We start from the raw sequence: 17,953 nt of genomic DNA, 5'->3' as shown, positions 1-17,953 counted from the left end.
AAAGCCACGCATTCCGAAACCAAACGGAGACAACTGCCTGAGAGCAGCTGGGCCCTCCACACAGCTTCTGAAAGCACCACAGGGAGGACCTAGCACTGCCCTACCTCTGAAAAGAGCACTGGGTTTGGAGTCAGAGATCTGAATTTGCACAGCAGCTCCAAAGTTAACTAACTAGCAATGTAACCTGAATGGGGTCAGTTCACCTCTTTGAGCCTCTTATTTACTCCTCTCCAAAACCACGTCGGCATCATACGTCTGTAACCCGCCTCACAGCTTACAGAGTGCTCTCACCTGCATTAAGTTGGGGCGCCCAGGAACAGATCCAGTCAATCAGGAATCTATCACCCCCAGTGTATACAGGAGAGAAAAAGGACTGAAAAGAGGTCAGGGCAGGGCCAGGTGCAGTGGCTCACGCCTGTAATCCCAGCACTTTGGGAGGCCGAGGTGGGCAGATCACGAGGTCAGGAGATTGAGACCATCCTGGCTAACACGGTGAAACCCTGTCTTTACCAAAAACACAAAAAATTAGCTGGGTGTGGTGGCGGGCGCCTGTAGTCCCAGCTACTTGGGAGGCTGAGGCAGGAGGATGGCGTGAACCTGGGAGGCGGAGCTTGCAGTGAGCCTAAATAGCTCCATGCACTCCAGCCTGGGAGATAAACTCTGTCTCAAAAAAAAAAAAAAAAAAAAAGAGGTTAGGGCCACTCCACCAGGATTACACAGTCAGGGCTGCTGTCTTCTGGGCCTCCAGGCCCCAAAGCCAATGGTTATCTCATTTTAACACGTCACCTCGTCAGAGCTGCCATGAGAAGCAAACGAGATCACACATAAACAAGTCCTTTGTCACCTAAAAAATGCTAATTAAATATAAAGGTATTTGAGCCTTTTGGCTGGTATTTGAGCCACTGTCTAGTCCAGGTGTCAACCCTAGGAATGCCCAAGCCTCATCCCAAGAGTTAAATATAAATAATCTGGGGTGGGCCTTGTTAAGGTATAGTTTTAAAACTCCCCAGGGGATTCAAAGGTGCACCCAGGATAAGAAATCTCTGGTCTATAGCCCTACTTTCCCCTTCCTCGCTCCATCACTCATACACCCACCCTAACCCTAACCCTAACAGACCATGCAGGATGACACAGGGACCCTCAAGAGGACCTGGGCCTAGGACTCCCGCTAATATGTGACAATCCCCTCTCTGGCAAGGGCCATGTTTCACTCCTTTGGGTATATGCCACGCACAGTAAGAGCTTAATAAGTGAGTACTGAGGCTGGGCGCAGTAGTTCACACCTGTAATCCCAGGACTTTGGGAGTCCAGGGTAGGCAGACTGATTGAGGCTAGGAGTTTAAGACCAGCCTGGGCAACATAGTAAGACTCCATCTCTACAAAAAATACAAAAATTAGCTGGGCCTGGTGGCACATGCCTGTAGTCCCAGCTACTTGGGAGGCTGAGATGGAAGAATCACCTGAAGAGGTCAAGGCTGCAAAGAGCCGTGATTGCACCACTGCACTCCAGCCTGGGCAACAGGGCAAGACCCTGTCCCCAAAAAATAAATAAATATGTAAGGGAGCACTGAATTGAACTCAGCTGAGCTTTAGATGCTTGAGCACGGTGGTCTGGGCTGGTTTCATTGTAGTAGTGCCAAAACTAGAGAAATGCTGAAGAGAGACTGCCTCCACAGACGAGGTCCCTGCAGACTTCAGTAGAAGAAGATTTAACCAATGACTGAGTCCTCCACTGACTGAGAGATGTCACAGCCTCTCCAGGAAGCTGGCAGACCCTTTAGTCAGCACATAACTTCTTTCAGAACCTGCATGAAATGCCCCAAATCAAGGGTCCTTGTTTCTCATACTCAGAAAACCTTTTTTTTAAGACCACAAGTTCTGCTGCCACCTTACAACAGCAGCTTAGGAACCTGAAGACAGGTCAGAGTATAAATGAAGAAGGGCCCAGAAAGCCACACATTTTTAAGAAGTAAAAATTCAGCTGGGCGTGGTGGCTCACACCTATAATCTGAGCACTTTGGGAGGCCAATGCAGGTGCATAGATTGAACTCAGGAGTTCAAGACCAGCCTGGGCAACATGGCAAGATCCCCTTTTTTTTTTTTTTTTTTTTTTTTATATTTTTCTGAGATGGAGTCTTGCTCTGTTGCCCGGGCTGGAGTGCAGTGGTACAATCTCAGCTCACTACAACCTCCACTTCCTGGGTTCAAGCGATTCTCCTGCCTCAGCCTCCCGAGTAGCTGGGACTACAGGTACGTGCCACCACATCCGGCTAATTTTTTGTATTTTTAGTAGAGACGGGGTTTCATTGTGTTAGCCAGGATGGTCTCCATCTCCTGACCTTGTGATATGCCCGCCTCAGCCTCCCAAAGTGTTGGCATTTCAGGCATGAGCCACCATACCTGGCCAAGACCCCATTTTTATTTTAAAAATTGCCAAAAATGGCTGGGCATAGTGTTGTGCACCTGTGGTCCCAGCTACTTGGGAGGCTGAGGTGGGAGGATTGCTTGAGCCCCAGAAGCAGAGGTTGCAATAAGCCAAGATCACACCACTATACTCTAGCCTGCGTAACAGAGTAAGACCTTGTCTCAAAGCAAAAATTTAAAAAAAGTAATTTATCTTTTAAAAAAACTGTCTTTTGGCTGGGCATGGTGGCTCATGCCTGTAATCCCAACACTTTGGGAAGCCAAGGCGGGCAGATGATCTGAGGTCAGGAGTTCAAGACCAGCCTGGCCAACATGGCAAAACCCCTTCTCTACTAAAAATACAAAAATTAGCCAGCCATGGCGGGGCATGCCTGTAGTCCCAGCTACTTGGGAGGTTGAAGCAGGAGAATTGCTTGAACTCAGGAGGCAGAGGTTGCAGTGAGCCAAGATCATGCCACTGCACTCCAGCCTGGGTGACAGAGCGAGACTCCATCTCAATAATAATAATAATAATAATAATAATAATAAATTTAAAAATAAAGTAAAAACTGTCTTTTAAATTTCATATCATTCCTCAAGTCCAGCAATCAATCAGCTGTTGATAAGCACATGCTATCAAATGGAAGAGAGAGGCCCAAGACAGGCCCAGGGATCCAACTCTGCCATGGAGGTCTGCACTTTATGCATTTTCGTTCTTAGTAAGCAGCCTCCCCACCCCGCTGGTGTTCAAGTCAGACCCGGGTTAGGATGCAGGCTTCTCCACTTTCTGTTTGGATTCCCCTAGAAAAAAGCCCCTGAGACAAGGATTTGAGTACAAGAGACTTTTCTGGGAGGTGAGCCCGGGAAACATTAGGAGGGGAGGAGGGGAGTGAGAAATGAGAAAGGAAGGAAAGAAAGCCCCCAAAAAGAAGAGTGTTATCAAAAGCCTGTAACCACTGTGAGCCATTAGAGATTAATCCTTCCAGACAGTTCTAGGAGACGATGCAGAACACCAGCCTCAGAATAGGATTCCCCCAACCCCGAGGTCAAACGAGCTGGGGCGTTTGTCTGCCAGTGCCAAACAGCCACTGGTTGAAGGCTGCTCTCGGGGTAACTCCCTGGCACTTCTGAACTACCCTATCCGCAGGCCCCAAGGTTTAAGGCCAGCGAAAGCGCTCAGGTGCTAGGAGCTGGAAGTCTGGCTGGTATGAATGAAAGGTACATGCCCAGGGGATATGGGCAGGGTGCTGAACCATCTGTTACAAGTTTGCTGTGTGACCTTGGGGAAGTTACTTACCTTCTCTTATCCCAGTTTCTGCAGTGGTGTAGAATTAAAAAAATGGGGATACAAAATGTCTTCCTCATAAGGATGACATGAAGATTAGATGAGGTCATGCATGGAAGGGATTAGCCCAGTGCCAGGTTTGCAGTAAAGACTTAATATAGGCTATAGGTTATCATCAATATGCTTTATGAGCTTCCTCCTTTTGGAGAGTGGGGATGGGAAAGAAACATTTGGGGAAGGCTGATCTGGAATGGTCTAACACTACTTCCCCATGGGCAGCCACGCACTCAGTGCCTTGCTAAGAAAAAGTTCCAGAAAGACATTCAAGGGACCCCAAGCCCACCAAGGGTCATTGTGCAGACCCAACCTGTTCTGATGCATAACAACAGCAGAAAACTCCTAAAAGAAACTGATGCAAAATAAAGGAGGCATTCCCCTGGTCCCCGCCAGCCCCCTCAGTTTATTTTATAAAGGATTTCTGACCCAGATGGAGAATGAGACTTGAAAGCAGGCAGCAGGCCAATGCAGTCTAAGCAATCTCCTTCCTGAGGGAGGAAAGCCACCAAAAAAAAAAAAAACCCCATCTAGATGCCTTCGGGTAGGCCTGGCCCAGAGGCAAGGGGCTAGATTTTGAGAAACTTCAAGGCTCCTCCCAGCCCTTGAAGAAGTGCGTCCTAAAGTTTGTCCCAACAAACACTAATGCCCTCCCCACAATAGGTTCCTTCGGAAAATGGTGCTGGAGTCAAATGTGTTTGAAAAAGGCTTCATGCCATATCCCCCTCTTGGCAAATTCTTATACCCATTACATATTAAAAGCTTTAATGTCCAAGAATTCTGTTTAACCCAGTATTTCCTAAATCTATTTGACACCGACCGTATATGTGTAAAACAGTCCCCCTCTAACCTCAGTTTTGCTTTCCGCGGTTTCAGTTACCCACGGTCAACCATGGTCTGAAAATATTCACTGGAAAATTCCAAACATAAGTAATTTCTAACTTTTAAACTGTGCACCATTCTGAGTAGTGTGATGAAACCTCCCTGTCCTGCTTCGTCCTGCCCAGGACATGAATATCCCTTTGTCCAGCAGATCCACGCTGTGCGTGTTACCTACCCCCACCCCATAGCCGGCTCAGTTATCAGATCAACTGTCACAGTACTGCAGTGCTTAAGGAACCCTTGTTTTACTTAATAATGTCCTCAAAGTGCAAGCGTAGTGATGCTGGCAGTTTGAATATGTCAAAGAGACGCTCTAAAGCACTTTCTTCCTTTCTTTTTTATTTTTTTGAGACAGGATCTCTCACTTTGCCACCCATACTGGAGTACAGTGGCATGACCACAGTTCTCTGCAGCCTTGACCTCCCAGGCTCAAGAGATCCTTCCAACTCAGCCTTCCAGATAGCTAGGACTATGGATGCGTTCCACCACACCTGACTAACCTTTTTAAAAAAATTTTTGTAGAGACGGAGTCTCACTGTGTTGCCCAAGCTGGTCTCAAACTCCTGGACTTAAGCAATCCTCCCACCTCAGTCCCCCAAAGTGCTGGGATTACAGGCATGAGCCACTTTGCCTGGTCCCACTGTGCCCAGACCCTAAAGTGCTTTCTTTAAGGGAAAATGTAAAAGTTATCAATAAGGAAAGAAAAAAATCGTATGCTGAGATTGTTAAGATCTACGGTAAGAACGAATCTTCCATCGGAAACTGTGAACAGTATATCGTCAAAACTGTTCTATTTTATTATTAATTATTGTTAATCTCTTACTATGACTAACTTATAAACTTTATCACAAGTATAGCTATACAGGAGAAGAACATAGTGTTATGTAGGGTTTGGTACCATCCGTGATTTTAGGCATCCACTGGGGGTCTTGGGTTGTACCCCCCTCGGATAAGGAGGGACCACTATATGTGAGACATCTACGAACAGCCCTCCAACGGGCACATTTAGTGGGAGAGCCTGGGCTGAAGGCGGTCCTCAGAGCCACAACCCATCATCTTTGCAACCCCATGGCCTAGCACAGTGCCTAGTGTAAGGTAGGCACCTAATAAATGATTATTATCTGAACAAATAGGGAGAAGGCTGAAAGAACGACTTAATGATGGTTTTCAAATCTGTGAAGTGATATAGTATCAGCAGTGCCAGGCAACAGCTCTCTGTTTCTAAGAAGGCACACATTTTAAATTGCAGCAGGAGGGATTTTGGAAGCCCTGCTCAGAGTTTAGGATTACAACCCACCAAAATAGGCTTCCAAGCCGAGCTGCGTCGCTTCCTTCTGTGGAGGTGTTGGTCTAGCACTTCGGCAGAGCTTAGAGTCTGCGTGCAGACGTCCACCCACCCCACCACCCATTCATTCATTAGCTTGTTCATTCAAACCCTCACTGAGCACCTACTGTGTGCTGAGCACTGATGGAGGTGAGGCACTGGGTCCCTCAGGATTTCCTCCAAAACCCAAGTGGGACCACAGTGAGTTCTGTGATAAAGCCCAGGGAGCCCTGAAGGGGAAGGGAGAGGGGACCATGAAAGTGTGAGGTCAGGAGGCCACAAGCCCAGATGCAGCAGCTCATAACCCGACCAGAGCAAGAGGCAGTGGGCAGGGAGGGGGGGCCTATTACAGTTTCACACTGACACATGAGGCTGGCCTAAAGAATAAAGCCTCTACTGTCTCCTTGTGCTTGTTTGTCTAACCTACCCCGCCCTTTCTCTTGTGACCATATCTCATTGTTCCCAGAGAACAGCCCTGCCCCCACTTCCAAGTCCCTCCCCTCTTCATACTCACAGTTCCAATCTTCTCTTCCTTTCTTTAAGGCACACTCCCCTTAGAAGAAAATAGGAATTCTTCCCTATCTCCTGTCTTGTTCCTCCACTCCCTGACTTCCTCATTCTCCACACTCTATACCATCCCTTCTAGATCTGGGATGTCTTCAGTGGTTTTCATATCCACTCACCAGACAAATGAATGAATAAACCAGAAGTCAAACCTAGGCCCATCTTTCTACTAACCTCCCCTTCAAAAGGTGAGCCACAGATTGTTTTGCCTCAAAAAGGAAGGGGGGACTGGGGCGAGGGGGCAAGAGAGAGTCCAGGGCTGAGCACCCCTCTCATCCTGTTTTACCACCACCACTATGACCCAATCGCCTTCCAGATCTGCATCTGTGCATCAGTGCACACTCACCAGCCCCACCTGGATGCCTCCCAACAAGTCTGCATGTATGCACTCACTGTGCTTCTTTTAAACAGGGGCTGAGATGGGCATGATAAGAGGACACCCTGGAGGACTTTAGGAGGTCTTGACACTCTATTGCAAGACACTGACCCACAGAATTCCGGGCTTAGGTGTAACCTGAGCAGTCTTCTTGGCCAATGATCCCAAACCTAAGAGCTGGTCACCAAAATCACCCGGGGAGCTTTGAAAACCAGCTCCAAGTTGTTTTAAATAGAGATCCATTCCTGGGCCCCACCCTAGACCTTCGGAAGTTGTACCTTCCCAGTGGGGCCTGTGTCTGCATTCTTCAAAAACTTCCCAGGTGATTATTAGAAGCCAAGGTTAAGAATCAATGATGCAGTCAGTGACCCATCCAAACTTTCACCAAGCAGTCAATTTCCTCAGTAACAAGCCAAGGAGGTGGCCATCTAGCCTCCACTTGAACACCTCCACTGACGGAGAGCTGGCTACCCAGGAGGCACCAGATTTGGCTGCCACAACCCCAATGGCTAGAAAGGTGTCATCTACCTCGAGCTGAGACCTGTCTACTACTTCCGCCCATCTGCCTCAAGCCTACCCTTGGGAGCAACAGAAAATAATGTAGCCCCTCTTCTAATATCTGAAAACAGGGATCCCAGCAATAACACCTTGCCCTTCGCGTTAGGTTTTCTTACCTGATACGGTCTGCTTTTCCCCCAGCTAAATATCCTCCATTCTCTCAAATGCTCTCTCAGAAGTTTCCCCTCCCCTTACAAAACTGGTCACTCTCCTTTGAAGTCTAGAATCGGAGGCCATTGTATTTCAGACCAGGCCTCAATCCTCTGATGAACTGGATAAGGCTATAAACCTAACCAAGATCCTGTGGGCCTTTTCTAACAGCCATTCCAAAATGCGGGCTCACATTAAGCTCACTGTCCGCTAACCAGAAACCCCCAGACTTTCTTCACAATGCTGTAAAAGGAGATCTTCCCTGTCCTACATTTGGATATTGCCTTAAGAAGGGGGGAAAAAAAAAAAAAGCAGGGCTTTCCAATTTTGCAATTTTGTGTTTGGGAGAAGAATGAATGCTGATCCTGCCTTCCATGAGCCAGCTACCCTCATCCGATAAGCATGGATGAGAGAAGGATGCTAGGGCCTCACTTATGTAACTATATCCAAGGGACTTACGGGCACCATCATGTTGAAGCCCACAGAGCAAACTTTTCATTCTCAACGCAGGCTACACTCCTGGGAAACACATGACAGCAGGTTGCACCCACCACCAAGATAAAGTGAACTGAAGTAGCAGGCAGGCAGCCATGGACAGGAGGCACTCAGCAAGAGGTTGTGCCATCACGGGAGGCTCCCTCCTCGGGTCCCTGTTTGGTGAGGACCAAGGTGGCAGTTCCATTCACACCTCTTGTGGGAGAGAAGGCCTGGCCCGAGCATGGGCCACCATCCTTCGTGTGCTCCAGCCACACCCTCGGACAGAGGGACTCATGGCCAGAGCTTGAATGCACAGGAGAGTTCCTGTCCAAGCCTTGAACACTGATTTTGAAACTCTCTGTGAGGTTGATGGGGTTTAACGCATCATCCACGTCCTCATTAAAGACAAACACGAACACACTGTTCTGTGCTCCCACAGCACACAGACCTCACACTCCTGTTGCAGATGAACACTGAGATTGAATTATTAACAGTGTACATTCCCACAAATACAGCAGCTGGGCACTGTGCTCCTCCGCTGAGTCTCCGCCATTCCTGAAGTCTTCCCTCAGGGATGAAGGCACTCTAGGGATCTAGAAGATGACCCCCACCCCAGCCACTTCTGCTCCCCGCAAATATCCCCTCCTAGCTTCTGGGAGAAAGAAGCGATCTAATAAACAATCAATAAATATAATCGGCAAATACAGTCAGCCTTGAGGTAAGAGAAGCAGACCCTCCTCCACTCCAAACCCAAAGCCAACCCCCAACCCCAGCTTGCTGCTGCGCTGGAGTTAAGCCTGCTGCTGAAGTTCACTGCCACCAAATTTCTCCTATCCAGAAATGCAGATGATAGGGGAAGTAATTGGTGGCAGACGATACCCAGGCCTGTGGGTGAAAGTATCTTTCTCCAGTCTACCCAGCGTCTCACATTGGGCAGTCAGAGTGATCCACCAGACAGGCCTCTGGGCCAAGTTCCAGAGCAAGGTGGCAGCTCTTCAGCAGGGCTTACTGGGCTGGGCTGCTAAGCAGGTGGGTAGCAGGAAAGGTTCTTGAAAGAGAAGAGAGGGACTCCATGGAGTCAGAAGAGCCCCAGGTACTTCCCTGGGGAGCCAGAGGTCAAGGTCTGAAGAACCATCAAGACCCAGGACCAGAAAAGCAAATGGCCAGGGGAAGCCAAGTACCAGCCAAGAATAAATAGGACAGGCTGCCATGATCTTTCAAAGTTAACACAAAGACTTCCCAGGCCCACGTCCACCACCTGGGTCAGCCTCATACCAGATAGACAGATGTGCACATGCTCACATACACACATGCACCCCTGAACGGCCACAGCCTCGAATCTTGGTCCATATCCCTACCCCCACCCCTCACTTGCCTCCTCGCTACAGACACACGTGCTCACAGTCATAGAATTTCACCCACACAGCGCCTGTGTCTTTCTGATCACTGGAACAACTGGCGACAGTTGTAGGTTCAAACAAGCACAAAAGAAGAAATGCAGGAAATCACTGAGTGCCTCTGCAAGGGGGAGGGGGAAGCGCCTAAGAAGCTGAGGAAAGACAGGGTGGGGTGGGAGATGGGCTGTCCCACACTGCAGGGAAAACCCCTAGCGGCTCCCCCAAGCTCATGGGGATCCACGTGGGGTCAGAATCTTCTCCTCAGAAACCATATCAGGCAGGTTGAATGTGGATGCATAATAATAATATCCCATATTTGAACAGGACTCTCCACTTTTCAAAGAGCTCTTCCATCCATTATCACCTACAGTCACGCCAGACCATAAAGCTGCTCATCTCCTGGAGTGCAAATGACTATCCCGCCCCCACAGGACACAACGATGCCTTCTCCAAAATAATCGTTAATAGCTAAGCATATGTAATAGTTGTGTGAGCATGCTTGTTTTTGTGTGAGTGCGTGCAGAAGCTTTATGTAGCAGAGTGGGATACAGTCAAACAAAAATGAGGTTGCCATGGCAACAGGCTCCGGCATCATTGCAGCCTATTAACACAAGTGAGGAATGTGTTTGGCAGATGCTCCAGTGTTATTTATGGTATGGGTGTAGCAGAGGGACTTCTAACAGGCAAAGGAGGAGGAAAAAAACAACCCCGTGACGCTCCTACTATACCCCAGCGAGGAGACAGGAGACGACAGTGAGACAAGAGCACAGAAGAGGCTGAGAGGCCTCGAATGGGGAGAGAGAGATGGCAAAGCAGAGCCTGCAGGAAGGCAGCAGAGAGGCGAGGTGGGCAGACAGTAACAGGGATCAGAGGGAGAGGGAAGAGAAAGGAAGTCAGAGAGGAAAGGAGCAGGCAGAGAGAGAGAAGGAGCCGAGGGGGAGGGTGACAAACACTAGGGACAGAGCCAGAGGGACAGAGAAGGGAAGAAACACCATCCTACCAAGAGGGACTGTGGCACCTTGTGTCCTGTTCCTCCCTTGAGTCAAAACCGTCAGGAGCCACTAGTTAAGAAGCCAAACGCTTCTCCTAATTGGAGCCAAGGGCAGAGCCCCACACATAAGAGAGGCTGAAGAAGAATAAAATACACAGGTCAGATAATGATGTTGAGGACCTGAGCAAACGGGGAGGGGTCCAGCCTTGCAAGAGGAGCAGTGAAGAAATGCCAGTCCAGTTTACTGAGGGCCTACTATGTGCCCAAGCCACCAAATGGAGAATTCCCAAAGCCCCAACATAGGAACTGCTCATTGCCACCCATTTCCCTGGACATGTGTCTCATCAAAGAAAAGAACAAGGCATCTAATCCAAACCACTCTCACACGCCTGCTGCTCTGGAGTAACCTGAGGCAGAGGTTGATGCTGGACTTCCCCCACCAGCCAGCAGGGTTTGCTCAAGAAAGACAAATTTTATATGAAGCATAATCAAAAGGGTAAATCAAGTACAAACAAAAAAAGATACAGTTTTCTCTGAAGCCAAATAGAGGAAATGTTTGCATTCCCTTGTCTTGAACCACTCATAACAAGCTCTGCACCACTCAGAGCAGATCATATAAAGTAAGTGTAAATCCACCCAAAATCCTACAGCCTTGCAAAGGTCTAAAGACCAAAATGGGTAAAAGAAGAACAGGGCAGGAGCCAGTGGGGGTGGGGAGAGAAGGGAGAGGGATTTGCCTAAGGAACCAGAAGGGGAAGTCAGTCAGACAGACAATCTGTTGCTGCAATGGTATTTTCATGCTAAGGTGGAACTGGGGTTCCCCCAGGTTCAGCACCCCTTTCCTGGGATCTGACTCCAACCTCCCTCAGGAGAAACCATACCTATAGCTGTAAACAGACCTTGTGTCCCAAGTTTGGTTCACAAAATACCCTGAATTATCCTGAAAATCTCCACATGGATGACATGCCCCTTCCTCTACAGAAAAGCTACATCCACCCAAATCAGGAGCAGTCCCCAAAGATACAACAACTGCCTGAAAGCACGAGTCCTCGGGTCAAAAGAGTTGGGGCTTTTATAAGCACTGACAATGGTAGTAACTTTTAAACCACCACCTCTCAAAAGGCTTCTTCAAAGCTAGTCTCTAAATATTTTTTTTTCTTCTGATCTCAGATCAGAAAAAAACTTTTAACTTAGCATCAACAGCCCCACCTACTCCACTCACTGGACCCCAACTATACTGGCAAGCAGTGATTAAACTCCTACTAAGTACTCTGCACTGTGCTAGGTAAGGGTGAGAGAATGGAGGAGGAAAAACACATATACCTTGGGATTTGTGCATCCATGGAGGTTACACTGGACAGACAGCAAGACCAGTGGACACTGGAGAATGAATAAGTGCTCCACTCTGTGCCTCTGACTCTATTGTTAATCATGCAGAAGACCAAGAGACCAGTGTGGTTGGAATGGAAGGAGAAGGTTCCTTGTAGGGGTACGGCTTGGGGCAGAGAATGTTAGAAGTGGAAGGGACATAAACAATCCTCTCATTCTCTAGAAAAGGTAGCAAAGGCCCAGAGAGCTTGTGTGTCCCCTCCCTCCCAGTCACAGAGCACCTTGCAGGTTCAGCTAGAGCCCAGAGCCCTGAAACCCATAACAGTGCTATTCCCTATGGGAGAATACTGTGTCCAGGAAGCCAGGGGGCACAGGAGAGCAACTCAAGAAAGATGCGGTACTCAAGAGGATAAAAGTCTAAGGGAAGGCACTAGAAGAGGAGACATGGAGGAAAGCAATGACAATGGAAAACCCTTAAGAGGTTCTATTCGAGAAGGCAGACACCAGTGGGGGGATGTGTGCACTGGGGTCCAAGGTGAAGAGACTTGCCTGTAGCAAGGGCCCAGTGGACTCTCACAGTGGAGCAGCATGCAAACAAGCAGGTTCAGAAGCAATCATGGATGAGGACCAGGAAACCAGACCACAGGACACTAAAGGGAGATATGGTATGGATGTCAGGGGGCTCCTCTCACCCTGAGGTCAGGATGGCCAACATGCCCCTCTCCCAGAAGCCTTTAAGAGAGTCACCAGTTAACCAGGCAAAAGTTGTATTTCTTCCTGAACCTACAGTTCTAGGCTCAGCCAACAAATCCCAGCAGGGATAAAATGTCCCTACCACAAGCAATGACCAGGGGCACCCACTTGAAGGGGTCATGATGTTCAACAACAGCCTTCTGCTCAGGCCGGAAGGGGAATTGCCACCACACACATCTCAGAGGCTCCTTCTCACTTTAGCTAAGGGCAGCTTTTTGGCTTGGGGCACTTTGCTAAGTGAAACAAACTTGTCAGTCCTCCTGCAAGTTCAGGGATATCTCCAGCTTCCAAATCCCCAGACTTAGACAGGTGGCAGGCTCATGCTATCTCCTCCTTACCACTGAGCAAGCGGTGCAGGGTGTCCCCTCACCAACCCTCTATCCAGGTCTGGATTAACAAAGCAGCAGTGGCACTCAGGAGGGGGTGGTTGCTAGAGGGTCCAGCCAGTTTTGTTAGAGGCCTTTTGTATATAAGAACAGAAGCTCAGGAAGAGATGGGAAACACTCCTTATCATTTTCTCCTCCAACCTTCCTTCCTCACTGCATTCCCACAGTGATGGCTACAGTTCAGTATACGTTATCTAAGGGGCAAGGAACACTGCAAACGACACAAGGGCAGTCTTTTTGTAAACGAAGCCGCTGCGGCTCAGAGCGGGGTAAGAAGCTCCCAAACAGCCTACATGGCCAAGCCCTGTCTCTCTGGCTCTTTTCACCATTCGAAAGGGTGAGGGTGGGATCCCTTTCTTTGGAGTCAAGCTGAGGCCTGCCCGCCCTGCAATCCAGCCCCGGTGGCCAGGTGGGCCCCTACCTGCTTGAGCAGGAACTGGTCCTGGGCGTTGGTGCGCAGGGCGATGACCAGGTGGAGGGCGGACAGGAGCACCCCGCTGAGCACCGCGGCCCGCATGCGCACGGGCAGCAGCGTGTAGATGGTGTAGATGAAGAACACGGTCCACCAGATGCCCTCAGAGGCGCTGCGCGGCTGCGGCAGCAGCAGGCCCACCACCTGGACGGCCAGCACCACGGCGATGAGCGCATAGCAGGCCAGGCCCATGTGGTCCTGGTGGAAGGCGGCGCGGTTGCAGAGCACAGCCATGATGAGGATGACGCCCACGGCGGCCGCCAGCACGGCCAGGTAGGGCAGCTGGAGCGGGGGCCGCGCCGCGTGGAAGGCCAACATGACCAGGCACACGAGCACCAGCACGGCCATGAGCATGGTGAGGCTGCTCTGGTTCAGGCGGAAGAAGTATCGCTGGTACAGCCGCTCCAGTTTGTCCGACGGGAACTTCTTGGAGCGGAATATCTGCAGCAACGCCAGGCAGCAGGCGCCCAGGGACAGCACCGCGCCGGGCCCCGCGCCCGAGCCCGAGTCTGCCGAACTACCGCCATCTCCGGACTCCTCGCCGCCCTCGACGGCGCCGGCCTCCAGCTCGTCGGCCGCGCGCCCCTTGCCCCGCCGCTCCTCCAGGCCCACCTCCACCGAGCGAGGGCGCACCTCCGTCCCGCCCGCCGAGGCAGCCGCCGCCGCCGAGCCGCCGCCGCCGCCCGCAGGGGGCGCCCGGGTGCTGCCCCCGCTGGCCGCGCCCCGCCGTTGCCGGCGGCTGCCGCGACCGCAGTCGTCGCCGCCGCGCTCCTGCCAGGCGGACTTGGAGCGGAAGCTGAAGCCGAAGCCCCCGGCCAGGGGATCGTCGCCACTCAGCGGAGGATCGTCGTCGTCGTCGCTGCGCCAGCGGCTGGCCAGGCGCTGCTGCTGCTGCTGCTGCTGCGGGGTCACCGCCCCCCCGGGTTTCTTGGTGGAGCCGCGGGCAGAACCCCCGGGGGCATGGGGGTAGCCATTCGCGCGGGAATCGGCCTCGCCCCACGCCGAGCGGTGTTCGGGGCCTCCCCGGGGCGCCGGCGCCGCAGTCTTCTGCGCCGCGTAGCCCGGGGGGCTCACGCTTTTGGAGCTGGACATCCCCCCCTCGGCCTCGTAGTCTCCTTCCTCCTCCTCCCCCGGAAGCCGGGCCGGGGGTCTCCAAGGGGAGGGCGGACGGCCGAGCAGGGGGACCAGGCTAGGGTCACACGTCGAGGGCGGCCCGGGGCCCTGCGCCGCAGCGGGGCATCTTGGCACCCCCGTCCTGAGCGGAGGAGGAGGGCACAGCCCCGAGGTGAGAAGTAGCTGAGGATCCTCGTCAGAAGTCCCAGGTCCGAGATGGAGTTGCCTCCGAGGAGGGGTCGCGGGGACTAGTCGGGCTGCTGCTGCGCCGCACGCGGAGAGACGTCCGGGATCCTGGCTCGCGTCGAGCTCGACGAGGGCCGGAGTTGCGGACGAGGCGGGACGGAGCGGTGTCCTTGCGGGCGGTGCCTCCCCGGACCGGCAGTGCCCGGGCGCGGCGCTAGCAGATTCCGCCTAAGCGGAGCCCAGCTGCTCTCGGGGCTCGGCGGCGGCGAGGGAGGCTCGGCGGGGGTCCCGGCGAGGAGACACTGCGGGTGCCCTTTCCTCGCAGCGGACTGGGAGCGACTGGGAGGTGCGGGCGCCAGCCAGCATTATTTTCTTACGAGGGGTGGGGAGGTGGGATGGGAGGTGGAGAGGACGGGGGAGGGGGCGGCGGGCGGAGCAACAGCTCCGGAGCCCCGGGGGGGAGGGTCCTGGAGCCCGGGGGGGCCGTCGCCCGCATCCCCCACCTCCCGCGGCGAGAGTGGAAGCGTGGCCCCGGCAAAAGCCGAGCCGAGCCTTCGGCGCGTCCGCGCAGGGGGCGGGGTCCGGGTCCGGGACCGGCTCCTGCGGTGCGGCCCTTCCCCTCTCGCTTCCCCCTTTCCCGCAAACGGAGCGGGGCCGGCCGGGACCTGCCGGCCCGGAGAGCTGTCGCGCCCGCTTCGCAAGCCCCGAGCTCCTCGCCGCCGGCTGCGGGCCCACCGCGGCCGGTGCGGAACGACTAGGCGGAGGACGGAATCCGGCGCAGCGCTGCCGCCGTTCTGCCCCAACGCAGGCAGGCTTCTCCCGAGGAGTAAGGCATCCAGAGATCCAGGGCCGGGGCTCAGAAGCAGCCGGCCCAGAGGGGCCCGCCTGAGAGCCGCGGCGCCCGGGAGGCGCTCCGGGGGGGCCCGCGGGAGCCCGGCTCAGGGCGCGCCATGCACGCTTCGGGCCCTGCGCCGCTCCGGCCGCTCGCGCCGCTCCTCCCTTCTCGCCCGCTCGCCGCCGCCGGAGAGCCCTCCGCATCCCCTCCTCCCGCTGCCTCCCCGCCCCCCGCGCCGCCCGGGCCTCGGCTCACAGCGGCGCGAGGCCGCCTCCGCCCCCGGCCTGGCCGTGGCCCCAGCCTCGGCGCCCCGCGGGCATCCTCAGGCCTGGCCGCTGGCACCCCAGTTCCCCTTCCTCACCTAAAATTCTCGCTGCGCCCCTCCCTCCCTGGGACCAGGAGCCGCATCCAGCCTGCGGTCCCGTTACCAGACCTGGGTGGAGCGCGGTCTTCTCCCGCCCCCGGCTGGGGCTCCAGCGCCCCCAGTCCTAGCTCCCCTCTTTTGTATCCCCCTTTAATCCCCCTCCCCCCATTTAGCCCAACTTCAGCCCCAGCGCTGCGCCCCCCTTCCCTGGCCCGGCTCGATTGGCCGCTTCCAGAGCTGTCAGACTTCAGTCCGGCGCTCTTATTGGGCGATTCTCTGGCCCGGCGGCTGTGCCGAAGGAGGGCGTACCGGGCGGGGGGCGCCTGGGAAGCGACTGCCTCAGGGAGAAGGAGAACAGAGTCCCTGGAGGGGTTGCAGGGGCCGGAGAGCCAGACCCGGAAATGGACGGGGGAGATGCAGAAACAGGACTTCTGAGACGCAGGAAGACAGTGATGGAAAAGATGGTGATGCAGTGGGTGAGGCCGATGCAGCCAGGGCGGGGCGGACAGGGAGGCTTTGGTGGGTAGTTACCAGGAGAAAGCCCCACAGTCAACACTGGAAACACCTGGGTTTTATAAAGCGCTCTTTGCCTGTTCATAAAGTCTCATAAATCTCACTTGGTTCCCGTCAGTAACCCTAGGATGAGACAGGACAGAGACCGTGTAGCTATTCCCAGCTTATAGATGCAGAAACTGAGGTTCAAGGAGCTTATTCAACTTGCCACAGGTCACACAGGTCTCCTAACTTGGCACCCAAAGGTCCTTCGTCAGCGCCAGACTGCCTCCCTAACCTAACAACGTGTTAGCAGGAAGGGTGGGCACCTGAGCAAGCTGGCGTGCCCGCTGGGGGAAAGCAGGGTAAGGGGAAAATGGCTAGATACACAGCACCAGCCACAAGAGGCAGGAATGGAGAGAAGGATTCGACTGCCAGGCAAAAAGGATCTAGGCCTGTAGAATGATGTGTCTACCCGATTCCCTTTGTCCCCAAGCTGTCCTGCTGGAGTTCTGACAGTCTAAACCCTGGAGAGTGGGAGACCACACCCCTACCCAGCCTGGGGGTAAACAGCTTTTACTTTCCCCTTCATCCTCCAGCTCTCTCCTCAGAGCTTCCGACAGGGAGCCTAGAGGTCTAAGTGAGCTTCCTTCTTTGTCTCTCTCTGCTGGTCATCTGTGCAGACTGGAAGATAAACCTTGCCAGAGTTACAAATTGGGAGGAGAAAAATTCCAAGAGGTCAGAATAAAATAACCCTTGAGTAATCCAGCCTTTGAGTATTCCACTATTAGCCAAGTTGTAAAAAAACAAAAACAAAAAAACAAAACAAACATGAATTTAGTCAATAAAAATTCTAGAGAACCCTCCATGTACAAAAGCACTGCGCTAGTTGGTACCAGGATGGAGACATGACCAAGCTCTACTGGGAACAAGTCAGGGATGCAGAAGAGCTAGCCACTATCTCTAGGTCAGAGCAAAGTTCTGGGTTCAATAGAAGTCCACACAGCACCTCGGGCATTCAGAGAGAGGGGGTGTCACTTCCCACTGTGAGGGCCAAAACAAGGGCCTGGAGGTCAAACCTGGGTCTAGCAAGGAAGGATGTCTAAGAAAGGGAGGATGGACTAATATTTACTTAGCAACTATTGTATGTCTGTAAACATTTTATTGTCAGATAACTATTCTGAGGAAGGTTCTCCCTACTATAAAGATGAGAAAACAGATTTAGGGAATCAAAAAGTTTGTCCAGCAGCGTGTGGTGGCTCACACCTGTAACCCCAGCACTTTGGGAGGCCGAGGCAGGCAGATCATCTGAGGTCAGGAACTCATGACCAGCCTGGCCAACATGGTGAAACCCGTCTCTACTAAAAATACAAAAATTAGCCAGGCATGGTGGTGCGAGTCTGTAATCCTACTCTGGAGGCTGAGGCAGGAGAATCACTTGAATCCGGGAGGTGGAGATTGCAGTGAGCTGAGACCACGCCATTGCACTCCAGCCTGGGTGACAGAATGAGACTCCATGTCAAAAAAAAAAAAAAGGTCGGGCGCGCAGTGGCTCACACCTG

At 52.9% G+C, this 17,953-nt stretch overlaps 1 protein-coding gene across 1 annotated transcript in view; it reads right to left on the bottom strand.

Moving 5' to 3' along the window:
- The window catches only part of LOC105470270 (adenylate cyclase 5), a 165,308-nt gene extending 150,266 nt beyond the window's left edge, over nt 1-15,042 (bottom strand). Inside the window, exon 1 of the mRNA XM_071092343.1 lies at nt 13,351-15,042. Within this exon, the coding sequence (XP_070948444.1) occupies nt 13,351-14,493 (1,143 nt within the window). The 5' untranslated portion in view covers nt 14,494-15,042. The remainder of the gene's footprint in view (nt 1-13,350) is intronic.
- Nucleotides 15,043-17,953: the final 2,911 nt, after the last annotated feature.

The sequence above is a fragment of the Macaca nemestrina genome, chromosome 2, assembly GCF_043159975.1.
Source record: "Macaca nemestrina isolate mMacNem1 chromosome 2, mMacNem.hap1, whole genome shotgun sequence".
In the NCBI taxonomy this organism is placed as follows: Eukaryota; Metazoa; Chordata; class Mammalia; order Primates; family Cercopithecidae; genus Macaca; species Macaca nemestrina.
This window is presented reverse-complemented; position numbering and strand designations above follow the sequence as displayed.